The 20,858-nt window shown below is 40.2% G+C and overlaps 1 protein-coding gene across 4 annotated transcripts in view; it reads right to left on the bottom strand.

The window, feature by feature from the left end:
• Nucleotides 1-11,821: 11,821 nt before the first annotated feature.
• The window catches only part of Idh1 (isocitrate dehydrogenase (NADP(+)) 1), a 33,675-nt gene continuing 24,638 nt past the window's right edge, over nucleotides 11,822-20,858 (bottom strand). For all 4 annotated transcript variants that reach the window (XM_048344856.1, XM_048344855.1, XM_048344853.1 and 1 more), the window contains exons 6-10: nucleotides 20,415-20,592; nucleotides 19,474-19,625; nucleotides 15,391-15,531; nucleotides 14,190-14,352; nucleotides 11,822-12,680 (exon numbers count right to left, since the gene is read on the bottom strand). In XM_048344856.1, the coding sequence (XP_048200813.1) occupies nucleotides 12,590-12,680; nucleotides 14,190-14,352; nucleotides 15,391-15,531; nucleotides 19,474-19,625; nucleotides 20,415-20,592 (725 nt within the window). In that variant the 3' untranslated portion in view covers nucleotides 11,822-12,589. The remainder of the gene's footprint in view (nucleotides 12,681-14,189; nucleotides 14,353-15,390; nucleotides 15,532-19,473; nucleotides 19,626-20,414; nucleotides 20,593-20,858) is intronic.

The raw sequence follows: 20,858 nt of genomic DNA, 5'->3' as shown, positions 1-20,858 counted from the left end.
CCCTCGAACCTAGGAAAACCTCTGACTTCAGTTGATGTGAAACTGTGATTTCCACCATCAGGTCTCTGAGGCTATATGTGGAATATCACTAGCAATAAAAGGAACTGTTAATATATGCATAATTGGCTAGATCTCAAGAGCACTGGGAGTAGTGGACAAGGATTACCACCAATTTTTTTCATTTCTATGACATTCATGAAATGACAAAATGATAGAGATGAAGAAGAGATGGTTACTAGCAGATGGGGTGGTAGGGCTAATTATGACTACTAAGGGATAGCCAAAGGGAATCATTTTGTGGGATACACACGCAAAGGTGCATGTAAAAACTGGCAAAGGAGATTAAGTTCTGTCTTCTAGATAATAATATTGTGCACCTGTCAGCTTTCTGGATGTGATACTGTTTTACCGTAGCACTGTGAGAAGTACAGTGAACAGTGAAGGGTTCATTGGACTCCATTACTGTAAGGGTAACATCGAGTTAGTCCAGAATTAATTAAAAATAAAAAAGTGTTTAAAGTCAATAAAACTTTCTCCCTGTCATCTTGGATGCCTGGTTTTGGACCCTGGCTTCAGTGCCATGAGGAAGCACAGGCCACAAGGACAAGCCCTGGAGGAGGTTTTGGATGATGCTCTAAGAAGGTCACAGCCAAGGTGACTCAAGACATAGCCACCTTTTAACTGCATCTCAGTGGAAGATTCTGAGCCTCACTAAAGGAGAATCTCCTAGTTGAGCCCCGCCAGCCTCCTGAACCATGAGAGGTGACCACAAGCCAGCCTTGTTGTTGTGATAAGCCACTAAAGTTTGGTGTCATTGTATAAAGGCAATAAAGATGATCACAATAGCACCAAAGTCACTCTGTGACTTAACTTTTCTTAAATTTATGAAATGGAGTACCTTCACAAGTATAAATCAAGAATCCAGGTTAGCTGTTTATATGAGGTTGACAAACAGTAGCTATAGTTATTATTAAAGTATCTCCAAAGGAAAGATACACATTAGCACACATAGCTCTGGGTATAGCTTCACATAGCTCTATTCAAAATGACACTGAATGACGTTTTTGCCTGTTGGCCTCAGAGATTGAGACTGAGCCTCAAGAATTTGGCAATCCAATGGCTTCTATTTTGGGTGTATCCTTACATGACCTCTATCTCTTGGTTGGCTAGTTTGATAAACATTATTCTTAATATAAATGATGGTTCTATTAAATTGTCTCCTCCTCATTCTTGGAGGTTGTACAATTGCTCTTTCTTAGGGGCACAAGCCTACAAAGCAAAGGGGATTTGTGGGTGATGATCTGCTCCCCTGGGGTCAAAGGCCATTCTTTCAATGCTGCTTGAACAATAGTTGGACTAATTTGCAAGCCCATTCTTGTAACTGATAGCACTATAAAGACTTTACTACTTTTTCCCCCAATTTGAGCAGAGTACACAAAATCATGGTATTTTTTGTTTGTTTGTTTTTCTGCCAGTCCTGGAGCTTGAACTCAGGGCCTGAGCACTGTCCCTGGCTTCTTTTTCTCAAGGCTAGCACTCTACCATTTGAGCCACAGAGCCATGCTTGGCCTTTTCTATATATGTGGTGCTTAGGAATCGAACCCAGGTCTTCATGTATACAAGGCAAGGAATCTACCACTAGGCCATATTGCCAGCCCCCAAATCAAGGTATTTTTAAAGTTTTCTTTTTTATGACATCATCTATGCAAGCACTCTACTAGTTGAGCCCTACCTGCTGCTACTGTTTAAGCTATAAAAAGGTAATTTTAAGTCTCCTGAATTCCCCATACTCATAATCCTGAAAGCTGAGTTACTGTCAGTGAGTCTCTGGATCACAGGGGACAGGAAGAACAGGCAGATGGCAAGGCAGAATTGATAAAACAAGTCTGGAATCATGAGATTACCCTTAGGGAGTCTTGAGTTTTCCTCAAGGCTGGTGCCTGGTCAGCAAGCAGGAAGGCTCCTGGCAGGACAGGCATTCCATGTTTCCAAATGCTTTTAGCCACATTTGGAAAAGTACCCAGAACTTCAGACTTTGGAAACTGCCACATCATTATCTCTTAGGTTCTGGTCCTTGCCCCTGATCATATTGTGTTCTTTGAAGTTTACCTTGGAATCTGGAGTTGCTTACGACTGACTCAGCCAATTCAGTTTTGTCTGTAAAACTTAACCCATAGACAGGAGGAAAGGAGAGAGGAGACTGATGTGCGAGACAAGAACTGTGGGCAGATTTTGGGTAAAACAAAGGACAGGCACTTGAGCACTTATGTCTGATGGAAGATTTATTTAATTTGCTTATCTGAGTCATCACAACACAGACAATAATCTGGGCTGAGTTATGAAGGAGAATATTTTTGATGTATTTGTAATTAGTTGCCACTATCATGAAGGTTTTTAACCTCAAAAGTAATTTTGACATAAGGTAACTAATTTTGAATGTGAATTGACCCAGAGGTTCTGAGGAAGACTCAGAGTCACCTGAAGACCAGGGCAGATTTCTCAGCAGCTGTAGAATCACAAATCCTGACATGACCAATGCCCCTGCTTTCAGATGCTATAGGAGGAATCCTTGTTGTTCTGATGGCCCAACTAGTGGGAGTGGTGTGTGTGTGTGTGTGTGTGTGTGTGTGTGTGTGTGTGTGTGTGTGTGTGTGTGTGTGGGACTTGAACTCAGGCCTGAGTTTTTCACTCAAAGCTGCCACTCTATCACTTGAGCTACAGTTCTACATTCAGTTTTTTTGGTGTTTAATTGGGATAAGAGTTTCCTGGACTTTTGTCCAGGCTGGCTTCAAACCTTGATCCTCATATCTTAGCCTCCTGAGTAGCTGGGATTACAGGTATGAGCTACAGGCACCCAGCTGCAAGTTCTTGAAGAATAAACTTGTGGACGAATGGGGTTCGCAAGGAAAAGACTGGGAGAAAATGAAATGTTCAAAAAGAAATGTACTCATTACTTGACTTTATGTAACTGTAAATCCTCACTATATCACCTTTACAATAAAAATAAATTAAAAAAGAATGACTGTGGCCCCAAACCCAGTTGAATTATTTGAAGAAATGAGAGAAATGAGAGAAAAACAACCTGGAAAAGTAGACTTCAGAGCAAGTCTTCTACAAACAAAAACTTGCTGATGTCAGCAAGAGGCAGTAAATAATTGGTATCTTATTGCATATCTTCAGTTGCATGAATTACAGATTACTTTCCAGTAATTGCCATCATTCTCTCTCTCTCTCTCTCTTTCTCTCTCTCTTTTGCTAGACCTGGGGCTTAGACTCAGGGCCTGAGCACTGTCCCTGGCTTCTTTTTGCTCAAGGCTAGCACTCTACCACTTGAGCCACACGCCACTTCTGGCTTTTTCTGTTTATATGGTGCTCAGGAATTGAACCCAGGGCTTTGTGCATGCTAGGCAGGCACTCTATCACTAAAGTACATTCCCCGCATCGCTCTCTATTTTAAATGGCTGACATGATTCAATCCGGACTATATAAATTTACCACATCTAGTGGTTTTGCCTAAGCCTTTTCATCATTCTCAAACTTTAGAGTTCAAGAATCACTTGGGGATCTTATTAAATTGGAGCGCTGACTTCAGAGAATGATTCAGTAGGTGGAATCCAGGAATTTGTATTTGAATATCTTAGTTGAGTTATCAAATTAAGTACTCTACCCATCCAGTGTAAGCATATATGTGGCCCTGGCTCATGTTTTAAGCATCTAGATTCATGGAGAAAACAGTAGGTTGGCCTCTGTTCTGCTTCTTTTTGGCTGACTCTGAGCAAGTCATTTCTATTCTTTGGGCCTTTATTTCCTCAGTTGTAAATTGCAGTGTTGGGAATTAAATAAAAATAGGAAGGTTGTAAATTCAAGCTAGCTCTGTAGTCAGCCAGCTCTCTCTCTCTCTCTCTCTCTCTCTCTCTCTCGCTCGCTCTCTCTCTCTGTGAGAGAGAAACACACAGAGACAGAGACAGAAACAGAGACAGGTAGAGAAGAGGGAGACAGAAAGAGGAGGAGGAGGAGGAGAAGGAAGAAGGAAAAAGAAAGAAGAAAGGAGGAGGAGAAAGGGGAGGAGGAAGAAAGGAAGAGGGAAGAAAGGGAGGGGGGAGAAGGAAGCAGTAAAGAGGGAGGAGTGGAGGAGGAGGAAGGATGAAATTCCTGCAAAGTATCACATTACATAGCAAAGATTGAGTTCCCTCAACCTTCACCTTAATTAGAAACTGAAGAGTGGCTACATTGCTTCTCTAAAAAAATTTGTTTTCCTGCCAAATGACCGGATTCTCTAAACTTTGGAAATGATCTTTTGGCAAGCTTGCACTTTGAACCTGGTGCATGGTTAACCTTATTTACTGAAAACCATCTGTCTGGAAAACCATTTATTCTCTAGTGCTACAGATGGTCAATATAAATGCTAAGGTCACTTACTTTTGCCTAGAATGTACACTATACACAGCCTAGCCCCAACTCTAGCCAATTTGACATTATTTCACTTATATATCCCAACAACTCTTTGTCTAATGTTTGTCACTTTGTCACCATTTCAGGGTTTGGTGAGACTGTCCTTTATTCCCTTTTCTTTATAATTTCTTCCTACTCTATCCCTCTCTCCCACTGTTATTACTATTTTTCATAAGATGTATAAGATCAGACTAAGAAAATTGGGACATTAATATTTCCATAGGTTTATACAAATTAGATGAAGAAAATAATTTTAAGACATTACTCATCAAGACTAAATTTTTCTATGTTCCTTCTCACTTTACATTTGAATGATAGAACTGGATTTTTAAAAAAAATCCAATGCCTTCTTGAGATGGGCCTTAATGTCAGTTCCTATGTTATATTTATCTAACATCTGAGTAGTGCAGTCTACCAAGTCCTATGATACTTCATCTGACATGTACACACAATTTGTGTTTTGGTATTACTGGGATTTGAATTCAGGGCTCCTGCTTGCTAGTCAGGTGCTATATATTGAGCCATGCCTTCAGCCCTGTTTTTTACTGGTTACTGTTGAGATAGGGTCTTACTTTTTGCTCATGCCTGGGCCACATTTTGCCTTTTAGCTTTCCTGTTTTTCCTAGAGTGAGAGCATGGGCCACCGGACCCAGTTTTCCTCCACTGAGGCAGAATCTTGAAGACTGTTCTGCCAAGGATGGCTGCGAACCATGATCCTCCTCTCGACCTCAGCCTTTCACATAGCTTAGGATGGCAGAGGCATGTCACTGCACCCAGCCTGTGGGTGGAGAAAGAAGTTTCATGAACTTTTCTGTTCAGGCTGGTCGTGAACCATGATCTTCCTATTCTCAGCATCTCAAGCAGATAAGGTTACAGGTGTGAGCCACTGGCACCCAAACATGGCCTTTTATTATGGCCACAAATAGTTACAAGAGAGCAAGGGCTGATGACTGCTCTAATTCTGTTTGAGAGGTACTCTCTTCTTTTTCCTTTTAAGAAAAATGTCTAAATCTAACTGCTGAGTAGATAATGTGGAAGCCAATACATTGTCATTTCAAAGACTTGGTGGATCTTAAATCCTTCTCATGACTCTGAATCATGGAACTTGTGGAGCACATCAGACCTAGTACTTCTCCAGTGACTGCTTAAAGGAGTAGAGTGCACTAACCATGGGGGTGTAAATACTTTGGAACCTCATAAGCTCATCACAATTGTGGCAAAGGTCAAGGATTAAGTCATCCCAAGTACAGATTGTTATCGTGCCATAGCTTCAGGATATTTGAAGAATGTGTTTATGAAAAATGAGAGCAAAGTTAACTCCAATGAAGTTCTGAAGGCATTCCTGTTATAATACTGAAGAACCACACTGAAATAATGGAACAAATCCAATGGCTCAGAGCCCAAGCTGTCTGATACTCAGAACAGGTACAGTTGGAGTACCTGCAGATCTGAATAATGGCAAGACAAGTCCTGGCTTCTCAAGGCTGTAGGTTCTGTGGAGTTGATTTCCCAAGAAAGGACCAGGACTAGAGGACATAGTCAGATCTGTTTGTTGGGTAAACTGGGTTCAAGAACATAAGAAAGGAAAATACTACTCCTATAAAGATGGAAAAACCACACTGAAAACTTTGGCTGGTAGCCAAATTGTAAGTCTTGGTGGAATAGTACAAAGGCTTGACAACTGACAGGAACAAACCCGTCAGGCTATCTCAAGCAATGAAATTAGAAACATGGCCAAAGCAAACATAAACACCCTGAGTAATCCTGGCAAAAGGAGTACCTGTAACTGGCAAATAGGAAAAAGTTCAAATATGTGAGAATAGCTTGGAAAATTAAAATTGTTGAAATGCAGGTGAAAGTTAACTGTTTCTAGCAAGTCATTTCAGGCTTTTGGAGCCAGAATTCTGTGGGAAATGAATGTAAGATTCTTGAAGTAGGAGAGAATTAAGAGAAAAATTGGAAATGGGTAAAAATTCAGTGACTTGAAAATGTGATTCAGTTAGACAACATTTTGAAACTTAGGCTCTGAACATTAAAATAATACGTAGTCATTAATAAAACAAAGTTCGAGCCTGGCACTGGAGGGTCATGCCTTTAATCTTTGCTACTCAGGAGGCTGAGATCAAAGCCAGCTGGGGCAGGAAAGTCCATCAGACCTTTATGTCCAATTAACCACTCAAAAACCACAAATGGGACTATGGCTCAAAATGGTGGAGCACTAGCATTGAGTGCAAAGGCTCAAGGACAGTGCCCAGGCCCTGAATTCAAGCCCCATGACTGACAAAACAACAAAATTGCCGAAAAAACCCAAAGGTTGGCCGACGAAGAAAATAATTCTCATGCAGAAATCAAACAACAGTTACTGACAGGAAGACTCCTGGCTTCTTCATGTTCAGGAAATGAAGGTCCAAAAAGCCAGTTACTTCTTGTAATTCTTAATGCACAGTCCAGTTGAAATTTACTGGAATATTCTGAGCTTTTTCACTCAACGCCATCTCTATCATTTGAGACACAACTCCACTTCTGGCTTTTTGGTGGTTAATTGGAAATGAATGTCATGAGCTTTCCTGCGTGGGCTGGTTTTGAACTGTGATGATCAAATCTTACCCTTGAGTAGCTAAGATTACATATGTGAGCCATGGGCTTCTGGCTCAGAATACCTCTTTATTTTTTATTTTTTGGCCAGTCCTGGGGCTTGGACTCAGGGCCTGAGCACTGTCCCTGGCTTCTTTTTGCTCAAGGCTAGCACTCTGCCACTTGAGCCACAGCGCCGCTTCTGGCCATTTTCTGTATATGTGGTGCTGGGGAATTGAACCCAGGGCCTCATGGATACGAGGCAAGCACTCTTGCCACTAGGCCATATCCCCAGCCCAGAATACCTCTTTTTTTATGATTGGTCATGGGGCTTGAACTCAAGGACTGGGTATTGTCCCTGAGCTTTTTCTCTAAGGCTAGTGCTCTATCACTTTGAGCAACAGCATTATGTCTAGTGTTCTGGTGCATAATTGGGGATGAGTCTCATGGGCTTTCCTGCTTGGGCTGGCTTTGAACCATGATTCTCAGATCTCAGCCTCTTAAGTAGCTAGGATTACAGGCATGAGCCACCTGCACCTGGCTAGAATATCTTCTTAAACAGCAGTTTTCTAGCTTATTTTTGGTTAGGATAAGATAATGTAATAAATCATGTCATTCTACCAAAGGCAGAGCAGAAGACTATTGCAGGAGGTAAAAACACATTGGAGAAAAAATTTTTTGGCTCTGGGCCTTGAGAATATGGCTTTGTGCTTTTGGCCTAAGGGAATTCGGAGTAAGTTTCCTAATATAGTTAAAACTTTTTCTTTCCTGTTAAACCACATCAAATATAGCTGAACAAATGTTTACAAGGCACCCTTAATCATGACCCTTGTACAGAACGGCACACTGCCAACTGCCCTGAAGCTCATCAGTGACCCCATTGATTACGATCTGTGTGTATCCCATAGACTGTCATTTAGTCTCAATGGTACCCTTTTAAGATCCCTTATCTACAAAGTGCCAGTGACTCTAGTACTCAAGTTAGTACCTTCATTTTCTTCTAACCAAAACTTGTCTTTTAGCAGAGAGCCCGTATTGAAAAAAGGTGGGCTTCCAGGGACATTTTTTGTTGAGCAATTGGCAGAGGTGGGTGTCAGGTCCTGAGGTTCAGTGGCTGAGCCCTTGTCTAGCATGCACAAGAGACTGGGCTCCTCACATTAAGGAAGCAGGGCTCACACACATCTGTCTAGGAATCTGGGAATGTAAAGGAAGCAGGCTCACACATGTCTGTCTGGGAATCTGGGAATGTAAACTTATATCCTTTAGCTGCGGGCATCTGCAAAGGCTCAATAATACTAGTGTCCAGAGACTCAAAGTGTATGTTATTTGTTTTATGGACATTTTTGCTAAGCATATACAGTCTTTTCTTTGTCTCCTACCATGCAATCATATTCTTTGCCAGTGCTCAATAGTAGTTTCTTATGTAAGAATTTTACCACTTTGTAACAAATCTGCATTGCTTTTCCATGTGCCCTGCCTTTTTCAGAACCCAGACTTAGAGCTATATAGCTAGATGAACTGGTTTTTATTGCAGTTCCTATGATCTCCAAAGTACTTCTACAGTTTCTGGTTTTGAATACACTTGACAGCTAAATGTAATGTGTGATCCTGGACTGGATCCTTGAATCAAAGTGTCAAAGCTGTAACAATATTGGCACAAAAATTTCAAATTGGCTCAAATTTCAGATACTGAAATTTGAATACTGTAGTATGTAAATGTTAATTTTCCTTCATTTTTTTTCAGTACAGGGGTTTGAACTCAGCTTTGCATACTTGAGTCACACCCCAGTCCCTTTTACTTTAGTATATTTTTCAGGAAGGTTTAACTGCTTTTGTCAAGGTATAGGACTCAGCCCACTATCCTCCTGCTTCCACCTCACACAAAGCTGGGACTACAGGCATAAACTATGATGCCCAGAATACTTTTGCCTGCCTGTGCTAGACTTGAAACAATCCTTTTATCTCACTCAGCCTTCCACATAGCTGGGATTACAGATGTGAGCTACTAAGTTGGCTCAGTTCCCTAATTTTGATCACTCTAGTTACATGAGAATTCTTTCTTTTTCTGGGTGAGGGAATGAGGGAGGCCTACATACCAAAGTGTTTAGGAATAAGTGAGAGAAATGTGCTGGGTGTTGGTGGTTCACATCTGTAATCCTAGCTACTCAGGAGGCTGAGATCTGAGGATCATGGTTTGAAGTGCCAGACCAGCAAGAAAGTTCTAAGACTTTTATCTCCACATGAGTAGTAGTAGCTCAAGTGATAGAGCAAAAGGAACTCAAGGAGAGCACTCAGGCCCAGAGTTCAAGGACCAGGGACAGCAAAAAAAAAAAAAATAAATAAAATAAATAAATTTCCAACTTACTCCCAAGTAGTCAAAGCAAAATGATAATAATAATACTAATAATAATAATAATAATGTATGTGTGTATATGAGAGAGAAGATGAGGGAGAAAAAAGAAAACGAGCAAGAGAATGAGAGAAGAGGAAGGTGGGAAGGGTGGCCAAGGAATTAGCAAAACCAGATGCCAGTGGTTCGGGCCTGGGCAGGATCCGAGGACTGCAGTTCAAAGCCGGCCTGGGAAGGAAAGTCTGTGATACCCTTACCTCTGATTATCTATCAGAGTAGGAAGTGGAGCTGTGGTAGTGCTAGCCTTGAGCAGAAAAGCTCAGGGACAGTGCCCAGGCCCTGAGCACAAGCCCCAGTACTAGCACCAAAAAATAAGAATTAACAGTCTGGAAGTTACATTGCCCCTAGTACTAATAACAAGACCATGAAATAAAAATGTCTAACATAATAGATGATGATGAAAAGCATAACATTTTCACCATTACTGATATAAATGTTCAAAGTCTTCATTAAATTTTTGGTTTTGTCTAGGGGAAATTTTCTATTAGTTTAGGGGAAGTTTTTATTAAGTATTCAAATGATACATAGGAGGTCACTGTCTTAGACTTTATGGGTAGGAACAGAGATGGCCTGGGATTCCAATTGTGAAGACTAAACTTTAAGTATTTTCATTTAAAATTCTTTCTAAGAAATTGTGAAATTGAGAGAATTTGCAAGGCTGGAACTTGCCTCTCTTCCTTGCCTCCTGGGGTCATCAATGTTTTTGCTAAAGGTGGTCATTTTCCAGGTCAACAAGACTGACCCTCTGGCTGTTACAAGATAAGCCATTAGCTTGTGGATGTTTCGGTCAGCATCTGTACATCTGCTGGCTCATCTAGAACCGGTTCTTAGCTAGTCACTGACCATGACAGACGGAGTTTGTCATCCTAGAATGCTTGAGAGGTCGAAGGACTTTATAAATTGCCTACTCTAATGCCATCATGTTGTTTTACATGTTTTCTTCTACCCACACCTGAGGCATGCATGTCAGTATAGTGAGAAAAGCCTACTTCAGCTAAAGAATTTCCAAGGAATTCCTTGGATTGGCCCCAAATGGCCACTCATGTATTTGGCAATCTTGGTTAAAGTGTCTCCCAGAGTGTTGGTTTCCTTCTCATCACACAGTGATAGTGAAAGCAAGACCTCTCAGTGGAGGGGGAAATGGATACTCTTGCTTTGTGTGTATGTATGTTTTTGTATGTGATGTGTACATCAGTACCGTGGCTTAAACTCAGGGCCTCATACCCTTAGCTTGTTTCCTTGGTACTCTTACCACTTGAACCATTCATCAAGCCTATTATTTTGCTAGTTAATTAAGAATCTCACGGACTTTTCTGCCTATGCTGGCTTCAAACCTCAATCCTCCAGGTCTCAGCCTTCTGTGCAGGTAGGATTATAGGTGTGAGCCACTGGCACCCTGCCTAGGAAATGGATGTTCTAATGGAGATGTTAGTAATCAAAAGTCTGAACAGAGGGTAAGTTCAGATGATAAGAGAAACCAAATACTTTTTATTTGACAATTAAAAAAAGGTGATTGGGTCTCACAGTGCTGCCCAGGCTGGGTAAGACTATTGAAAAGGGCTAGGGGATGTGTTTCAGGTGGTAGAGTGTCTAATGCAAGGCCTCAAGTCCAATTATGCCAGTATTGCCAAAAACAAATTCAAAACAAGCAAACAAAAAACCCCCAACAGACAGCTACTTCAACTCAAGTCATTTTGAGGTGTGTGTAAAAGCTTTCAAACCAGCCCCCACCAAGATGCTGGTATGCTATCAGCATTGTTCTAAATTGGAGCCACATACATATGAAGTGTCTTTGACTTGTTCTTCTCCCTCATTTCCACTTAACCTGCCAAGCAAGGATGATTCAATCCACTTCTTTACCTTGGGATCCAACCCACCCATTCTCTTCACTGTGTCTGCTCTATCTTTATTGCTTCTCACTGAAGGAACTGCAGCAGCCTCCCACATGGCCCTCCTCCCTCAGCCCTGCCCACCATTCTACCACTCAGCACCCCTTCCTTCCCAAAGGTGCTGAGTACTAGCTTTAGAAGTGACAATATGACCATGTCTTTTCTTTCTTAAAAGTCTTCACTGGCTCCTTATTTGGTTGCAAAATAGTGCCTAAACTCCCCAGCATGTATATAAACTGAATCTTATCTACAATACTCTCCAATTATTCCTGTAGTTCAATCTTTGGTCATCTTCATGCCTCACTATGTGGTACATTTCTACTTATTCATTTCTTCCAGAGTAAGCATCTTGCTAGTAAAGACTGCTTTTCAAATCAAATTCCTAGGGCTAGGATGAAGCCTGTGTGTGACGTCTCAACATAAACAATAAAAAGTAAAGTAATTAACACATGATTTTAATTAAAATTAACAGTTCAAATAAAGAAAAAGACTAGTGTTTAATATCAATCTCAGGAAATCATTTATATAAGAGAAAGAAAACAGGCCAGCAGGAGTCCAAAAAAATGGTGCAGCTTACATTATTGCACAAGGATGAAATATATTGTTGAGGGCAGCATAATACTCTGGGGCCAGGATAGATCAGGCCAGGAGGAGGAAGAGAAAAACACAGAGGAAAAACCTCCAGGTAGTATTTATTCTGGATTCTGAAATCTCCAGTGGCCTCGAAAACATATAGCAGAATGGATGTATTTGATAGTCATTTTCAAAAATGACTACTGTGTCTTCACTATGCATTAGGTACACCATTCCTATACTTCATTCAGAACACATGCAAGTTCAATGTACAATTCTACTTCCCATAACAGACACCTGGACATCAAACCTCCCAGGGCTCTCAGTCAAAGACCAGAGGTGAAAAGAAAGAATTGCTTTCATATAATACTGGGTTATTGATACTTTTCATTTTGGTCATTTCTATCTGAACATGAAAAAAAAAAAGTGACAGTGAATAAGGATGAGTGCTAAAGGAATTCTTGTGCTGCTACCAGAACATAAAATACAATTTTTATAACATTTCCTGCCACATATACAAAGGTGGCAATAACTATGTGAATAAGAAAAAAGACTATAAACGTATAGAAAAGATCAAATGTCTTCTAAACAAATTACAAAATTGATTTCAATTTTACCCTTGAGTGTTATAAAAAAAAATGTAAACCTGTGTTATTACCAAAAACACTTGCCCTCAGCCCAAAGAATGACCTTAAAGTTTGGCATGAGATAATTTTATCTTCAAGTTGTCTCCAAGTTTGTCCATGAAGTCAAATGTATTCAAGTAGTCAGAACGTTGCACACTAACAGGGAGAAAAGAAGGAAATTTAGTTTGTCTAATGGGACAGGCTGAGGAGGAGGGAAAATTCTAGAAATGATACTTAAAGTAACAGTTTACTAATATGTAGGAGAAAACTGATTTCTGTTAACAAGCTACAAATCTATCTACAATACTGTGCTCAAGGCTCAGGGACCTGAGCAGGCTAGATAGCACATGATGATAGTCATTCATACACAGTCACAGAAGGCTTCTTGCCAAGTGGCTTTGAAGTTCAGTATTAACTAATGCTGACCGAAACTGTCCAACTTCTTCATTCTTAGAACAAAACCTACTCTGGGTAATAGGCATGCCTTTACCCACATTCCCCCACGCTGCCATTCATCCTTAAAACAAGTTTTAGGGCTTGAAGGCTCATCAGGGTCACATTAAAAAAAGAAACAAAAGCCAGTGACCGGCTGACAGAATTGTGCTGATGAGAATCTAACAAAATAACTATGATGAGAATAGTTCAAACACAGTATTTTGTTGGAAATGTAAGTTATGAAATATGTAATGACTAAGAATAATCCCTTTACTGGGGCGCACTGATTCACACACAGTATTAGTGGTCAATTTCAGTAGATTCTTTCTCTTTCCTACCTTCCCTTCCTTTATTGTGTTGGTACTGGGGCTTGAACTCAGAGCTTTGAGCTCTCCTTTAGCTTTTTTGCTTAAGGCTGGTGCTCTACTTCTTGAGGTACATCTCTACTTCCAGCTTTCAGCTGGTTAGCTGGAGTTTAAGAGTCTCTTAGATTTGTCTGCCTGGATTCACTTCAAACTATGATTTTCAGATCTTAGCCTTCTGAGAAGCTAGGATTATAGGTGTGAGCCACCGGTGCTCAGCCTTACTAGATTTTCTTGAGGTGACATAGTCCCTAAGTTGGACTTTGAGGAAGGAGTTTAATTGGCAGCTAATCCAGCTCATCTACTTGTTACCTAGTCTTCATGTCCTCAGAAAAAACCTGGGCAATACACAGATATTGGAGTGATGATACTTAAGGAACAGACAGTTATCAACTGCACATCTACTTGTGTGGCCTACTTTCTCATTTGTAAATTAAAGAAAATAAAAGGGTAGAATACCCAAGTTTCTGAGTTCTCTTTGTTTCTAATTATCTATAATTTTTCTTTTAAAAACTAAACAGATGAAATCAGAGGTCACCAAATTAAAGCACTGCTCCTGGACTAAATCTAGCCTGCAGCTAAGTTTTGTGTACATAGAAATTTGACTGGTATGCTGCTATATCCATGCATTTCTAAACTGTCCATCTTTGCTTCCCTGCTACAATGCCTGATGCAAAGTTGGGTAGCTGCAAAAAGACAACATATCAAGAAAAGACCACAAAGCCAAAAAATGTTTTCTATCTGACAATGTATGAATACTGCTAATCCCAGAAGATAATGAGCAACAATTTATGTAATTCTAAAAAGCACTGGTGCTTTGAGCCCAATGAAGATAAATGAGAGTCTGACTCAGTCTGCTTATACTTACTTGGGTAAACCTTTGATGCAAGCAGCCAAGTCCTTGGTCATGAAGCCAGCCTCAATGGTCTCAATGCAGACTTCTTCCAAAGCCTTGGCAAAGAAGTCCAGCTCAGAATTGTTATCAAGCTTTGCTCTGTGGGCTAGTCCTCTGGTCCAGGCAAAAATGGAAGCTAAGAAAGTAAAACAAAGGAGGGAGGAAGAGTGAGCAAATGCAGTTATTATATTCAATGTACAGTATGTAAGAAGTGAACTATGCAACTTGAGGTTAGGGATGGGAAGGGAAAAATGGGGGAGAATGATGGAAGGGGTGACACTGATCAAGACACCCTGTACTCATAATCTGGCTTAAGGAATTGTAACCTCTCTGTACAATTTAGCAGTAAAATTAAAAGAATTAAAAATAAATAAATGAAAGAAAAACAAGCAAAAAAATCTGGACTTCAATCATTCCAATTAGATGAATTTCCAAATGTCTCACTTTTTTCAGAAACATATTTTTTTAATGTGAGTGGATTACATTAGAGTCCTAGCCACATGGGTTAGAAATGTTAAGGAAGTTGGATATAGTTTATTGAATAGGAAAATTTAAGAACGATATTTTAATAGTGTAATACTAGTGCTTAAATCTTAAGGTACTTACTAATTAGGGAAAGTTCTGTTTGTTTTTTGCCTACACTAGTCTCTTCATTCTAGGCTATCATCCTTGTTTGCTGTGCCAGTGCTGGGGCTTCCGTTCAGGGCCTAGACACTGTTCCTGAGCTTTCTGCTCTACTTCCCTTAAAGCTAGTGCTGTACCACTTGTCTTATCTCTACTTCTGGATTTTTGGTAGTTTATTGGAGTCAAGAGTCTCATGGGCTTTCCTGCCCAGGCTGGCTTTGAACTACAATCCTCAGACCTTAGTCTCCTGAGTAGTTAGGATTACACGAGTGAGCCAGTGGTACCCCACTATCATCCCTTCATAAACTACTATCTTAGAAACTCTTGGAAGGATTTTTCCACCAGGCTTATAAATTTGTAGCCTGAAATGCTTGCTGATTATACTTCTTGTAACATACATTCTTTCACAAAACAGAAAACCCCAGATTGCCTATTTTAATGATATCAAAAAACCTCCTTGTAATAGAAGGTATCACAAAACACTGAGCAGCTAAAGGATAAGTCTGAAAGAAATCCCGTAAGAAAACAAGCAAACTAGATGCCATCTTACCAATAGGATTGGTGGATGTCTCCTGTCCTTTCTGGTGCATGCGGTAGTGGCGAGTCACAGTTCCGTGAGCAGCCTCTGCTTCCACAGTCTTGCCATCTGGACAAATCAGCACACTAGTCATCATGCCAAGAGAGCCATACCCTGGAAGTGGCAGAGCAGGAAGAATTGCGTAAGGGGTGCTGGTCTCCCAGGGCTGAGACCGAGTCAGACTGGAGAAGTCTTGGTAACTATAACCACAAAGAGTCATAGATCATTCTTCTGCCTTTCAGGAAGCAGAGTAAGGCTCTGCTCCAGGTCTCAGATGGAAAGACCTAGAAAGCATGCACTATTTCCTTGTTTATCTCAGAGGAACCTGGTCAGTAGCCTGCACTCTACCTTAATTCTGTCACTTCACAGCAACTATGAATCTTCTCTATCTGAAAAATGGAATAATAAAAGTACCCTTCTTTGAATTGTGAGATTAGAGAAAAATATATTCACGAATATATGAAAATATTACAGAAACAATATTTTCTATTATTAATTGCTAGAGCAAAAGCCCAGTATATTACTGCTATTCTTATGTGCAGATGCTTGAGCAAGAGCTTAATATGTTATTGCTATCTTCTTATTTTTTTGTGCTGGTCTAGGACATGAACTCAGATTCTAGGTGCTATCCTTGAACTTTTTTTTACTTAAGACTAGTGCTAAAATATTTGAGCCACAGCTCAGAGCCTAGCTTTTGGCTCATTAATTGGAGATAAGAGTATCATAGACTTTCCTGCCTGGGCTAGCTTTGAACTGTGATACTTAGATCTCAGCCTGTTGAGTAGCTAGGATTATAGGTGTAAGCCACTGCCATTGAGCTTGTGATTGTTAACCTTTTGAGTAGATGCTCTGTTTTCTGGGGAAATAAAAAAATTAAAGAATCTTCTTTTGCCCACCCAGTGACTTACACCCATAATCCTAGCTATTCAGGAGGCTGAGATTTAAGGAATATGGCTTGAAGCCAAGCCAGGCAGAAAAGTCTGTACAACTCATCTCCAATTAGTCAGCAAAAAGCTAAAAGTAGAATTCAAATGGCAAAGCTCCAGCTTTGAGTCAAAAAGCCAAGCAAGATTGTGAGGTCCTGAGTTCAATTCTCTGTACTAGCATAAACACATACAAAAAAAAAAAAACACTTTCCTACCTTCAGGCCGCTCATAAGACTCACTGTAATGGGAATGAAAAGGTAGATAAAAACGGGTTGAGTTGGATTTAAGAACATCCCATTTGATTTTTCTATTCTTAGGACCCTTATGAAAAGAGCTCTCTTCTGTGTTTTCCATTTCAGAGAACCATATTCCATCTTTTAAGGCCATGCAATTGATTTTTTTCTTGTTTTTTTGCCAGTTTGAGGCTTGAACTCAAGGCCTGAGCACTGTCCCTGGCTTCTTTTTGCTCAAGACTAGCACTCTGCCACTTGAACCATACCGCCACTTCCGGATTTTTCTATATATGTGGTGCTGAGGAATCGAACCCAGGGCTTTATGTATACAAGACAAGCACTTTACCACTAGGCCATATTCCCAGCTCCTGATTTTTTTCTTTTATGTAATTTTCATTAAAATTCAAAGAACACTTTTCTAAATTTTGCTAATCCCCATGAGTACTTGGGAGGCTAATAAAATAAACTTAGAGGGCTGGGGATATAGCCTAGTGGCAAGAGTGCCTGCCTCGGATACATGAGGCCCTAGGTTCGATTCCCCAGCACCACATATACAGAAAATGGCCAGAAGCAGCACTGTGGCTCAAGTGACAGAGTGCTAGCCTTGAGCGGGAAGAAGCCAGGGACAGTGCTCAGGCCCTGAGTCCAAAGCCCAGGACTGGCCAAAAATAAATAAATAAATAAATAAAAAATAAACTTAGAATCATCTACAATCTTTTTTTTTTCTGGTTTGAGATTAAGTGGATTATTTCAAAAGAAATTTTTTTTTGGTCATCTGTGAGTACAATTGAGAAATCTCTGAGCCGGTACTTCCTGGCCTGCAAGAGAGGAACAGCTCTCTACCCACTGTGTATACATCATGTTATGCCTCACCACAGCCTAAAAGCAGCTACGTATGGATGGAAACGTCTAAAACCATGAGCCAGAATAAATTCTTCCTCTTTAAAGTTGCTACCTCGGGAATGTGATCACAGCAATCCATAGTGTGACAAACACAAGAACAACTCATTATTGTGAACCTTGGTAAGATAAAGAATGGGTAAAAAAATCCAACAAGATGTGTGGGATTAGTAACTCCTATCTCACTCTGTTGCCTTGAAGTTTCATAGACACTCAAAATATACATTGATTAAAAGTTCAGGACCGGGGCTGGGAATGTGGCCTAGTGGCAAGAGCGCTTGCCTCATATACTTGAAGCCCTGGGTTCGATTCCTCAGCACCACATATATAGAAAATGGCCAGAAGTGGCGCTGTTGCTCGAGTGGCAGAGTGCTAGCCTTGAGCAAAAGGAAGCCAGGGACAGTGCTCAGGCCCTGAGTTCAAGGCCCAGGACTGGCCACAAAAAAAAAAAAAAAAAGTTCAGGACCATGACAATAACACATGCACCATGTCCTATCAACATTAGGACATGCGCTCATGCTACTATCAAAACAGAAGTGATAAATGAAAGGATGTGACTCTCAGGTAGTTTATACCCCTAGAGAAGATTGAGTAACAGGTCAGCTCTGCTGCCTTGTCATCTGCCTGAACTATCTGAGATCACTTCATTGCAGGCTCTGCCATAAGGGGTCTTCTTCAGTAAGTCTTTTATCAGGGCTTCAGAACTCTTAACCTCAAACTGCTTTGAATTTGTATAACTTGACATTTGCATGTGAAATACTTCTCTACACACTCTTCTTATTACCATGAGGATACTTAAAAAAACTGTATTTGAGCTTTTTACTCCTATCTCCAGTATGTATACACTCTTTTTTTCTTGATTTGCCCTGATTTACAGGTAAAATTTTGCTAAACTTAAAGAAGTAAATAAAATAAAAACAGTAGAATAGGATTGAGCACAATATAAATGAGTGGTGGAATGCTTGCCTAGCAAACACAAAGCCCTAGGATTTGATCCCAAGAACAAAGACAAACCTCCCGAAGAATGACATTGAGTCCTTTCTCCAGAATTCTGATGATAAAGAATAGTTTTCCTTATTCACTATGGAGACATCATGAAGTGTTCTTTCCTTTGTCCATTCAGTACAAATGCTTGTAAATATTTATAGAAACAGAAGGATAGAAAGAGTGGTAATTCATGTATCTGATATAAAGTTATCTTTAACTGGGTGAGTCTACTGATTTCAGACAGATTAGAGATGTCTGAGTTTCGTAAGGGAAAAAGTGGTATGTTCTGAGGAAAAGTAAGCATAATTAAAGCTATACAAACATTCATCTGGGCAGATCCAAGTTTACACAGTGACTCCATGGACAACTCAAACTGAAGAGCAATTTGGTACTGAGAAATTCAGGGAAAGGAGAATTTGTTTATTTAGCCTTTATCCCTGGCACATTATTCCTGACACAAAGCCCCCAGTTCTTTGCTCAATTCTTTTGTGTTGGAAGTGCCTTCAAGGCTGATAGAGCCTTGAAAGAGCGAGATTAGCCCATAAGGCGAGATGAACCCTTAGAGACAATGCTCTTGGACCATACAAGCTCCTCACTTTACTCCTCCCTGACTGAATACCCAGGTTTCTTTACATTCTCAGCAGAGGGAAAGTGAGGGAGATGGAATGATTAACAGATAAGGTACTAGGCTACTTGAGGGAGGCTTTAACACTTCAAGTGGAGGAAAAACAAACAAACAAACCACACAACAACTTGAGATCTAAGGCTGGAGTCAGAAGTATCAACACTGTTACTTCCTGTATGACCTTGAATAAAGTTACTTCCCCAGTCTGAGCTTTGTTTGCTTATTGGTCAAATGAGATGAAGAGCCTCAACATTTCAAAGTGTTACATTCCATTATTTTACAATTAAAGGCTTTAATGTCCTCATTCTCAAACTGGAGAATTATTGTGGAATGACCTTATTGATCCTGGACTCTGATGCCTCCTCTTGGTCCTCTGGCTGCTTACCTTGGGCCACGGAGTCAGACTGTACATCACCATCATAGTTTTTGCAGGCCCAGATGAAACCTCCCTCTGATTTCATAGCCTGGGCCACCATGTCATCAATGAGCCTATGCTCATACCATATATTTTGAGCTTCAAATTTGGATTTGTATTGCCTAAAAACAAGAGAAAATGAGAATAGCTAAAAAGCAAAGTTTTCTTAGGGACATCATCTACTTCTCCCCAAGGGTGGGGAAGAAAGCAGTATTTTTAGTAGAAACAACATAAGCTTGGGAATTCAACAGACATAGGCTCAAATACCTGCCCAATCATTTTCTGGCCATCTGTAAGAGTGATTTTCTCTGCCTTATAGGGAAGGTATGAGGAATGAATGCCTTAGCACAGATTCTCATCAAAAACCCATTCACACCCTGATCTAAACACTGGTACTTAATCAGAGGCTCTGTCTTAATACCAGTGAAAAGTGTTTCTTTCAGTCATAACAATGGTCTTTAGAAAGTAAGAAGATGGGCTTGAGAAATCACAGGTTTCTATTACTCATCTGGATTTCATTTCATGTGATTTTTCTGTACTGGGTTTGAATTCAGGGCCTAGTACTTGCTAGGCAAGGGCTAGACTACTTAAGTAATACTTCAAGTCCACTAACAAGATACTTTTTCAATTCAAATATTAAATAATTCTGGTTCTACAAAACAATAACAAAAAAACTAATAATGTGGGGCTTACTTTCTAGAAACAACTCAGAGTGGTTGTGTTTCACGACTACTAAAACCACTAAATTCCACATTTGCCCTTATCTCATTTATAGGGCTAATGACAATTTTCACTCCATTTGTCTCAGAACTGAAGGGATAAGGAGATGTAAATATACCCTAAGTGCCAGTTGACTTGAAAAAACAAAAAAGGAAAAGAAGAAAATGGAATGAAAGAACTGCAGCTGTTACTTGTCATATATCTCCTGAAAGATGTCTTTAAAGCGCCCGTCATATTTCTTCAGAATAGTGTTTTTGGTGCTCAGGTACAAAGGCCAGCCCTTTGACAGCGCCATCTGGAAGGAACTATGTGCGAAATCTTCAATAGACTTATCTTGATTGTACATCCCCATGGCAACACCACCGCACTCTGCAGAGGGGAAAGCAACAGAAGGAAAAGAGAGAGAGAGAGGTACATGTAATATAGCTACAAGGCTAAAATAATTCCTAATCACAAAAGTACCAAAGTCATGGCTTTACAAAATAGCCATGACTTCAACAGTCCCAGACAGGCTTCTAACCTAAGCAGTCCATGAGTTCCTGAGGCACAGAATGGGACAATGCTGGTTCTTGGAAAAGCAACAGAAAGTTACTGAAAAGGCAATGAAAAAAGAAAAGCAATTGTCTTTAGAATCC

This window comes from Perognathus longimembris, chromosome 4 (assembly GCF_023159225.1).
Source record: "Perognathus longimembris pacificus isolate PPM17 chromosome 4, ASM2315922v1, whole genome shotgun sequence".
Taxonomy (NCBI): domain Eukaryota; kingdom Metazoa; phylum Chordata; class Mammalia; order Rodentia; family Heteromyidae; genus Perognathus; species Perognathus longimembris.
Note: the sequence above shows the minus strand (reverse complement) of the source record. Positions and strands in the feature narration are given on the sequence as shown.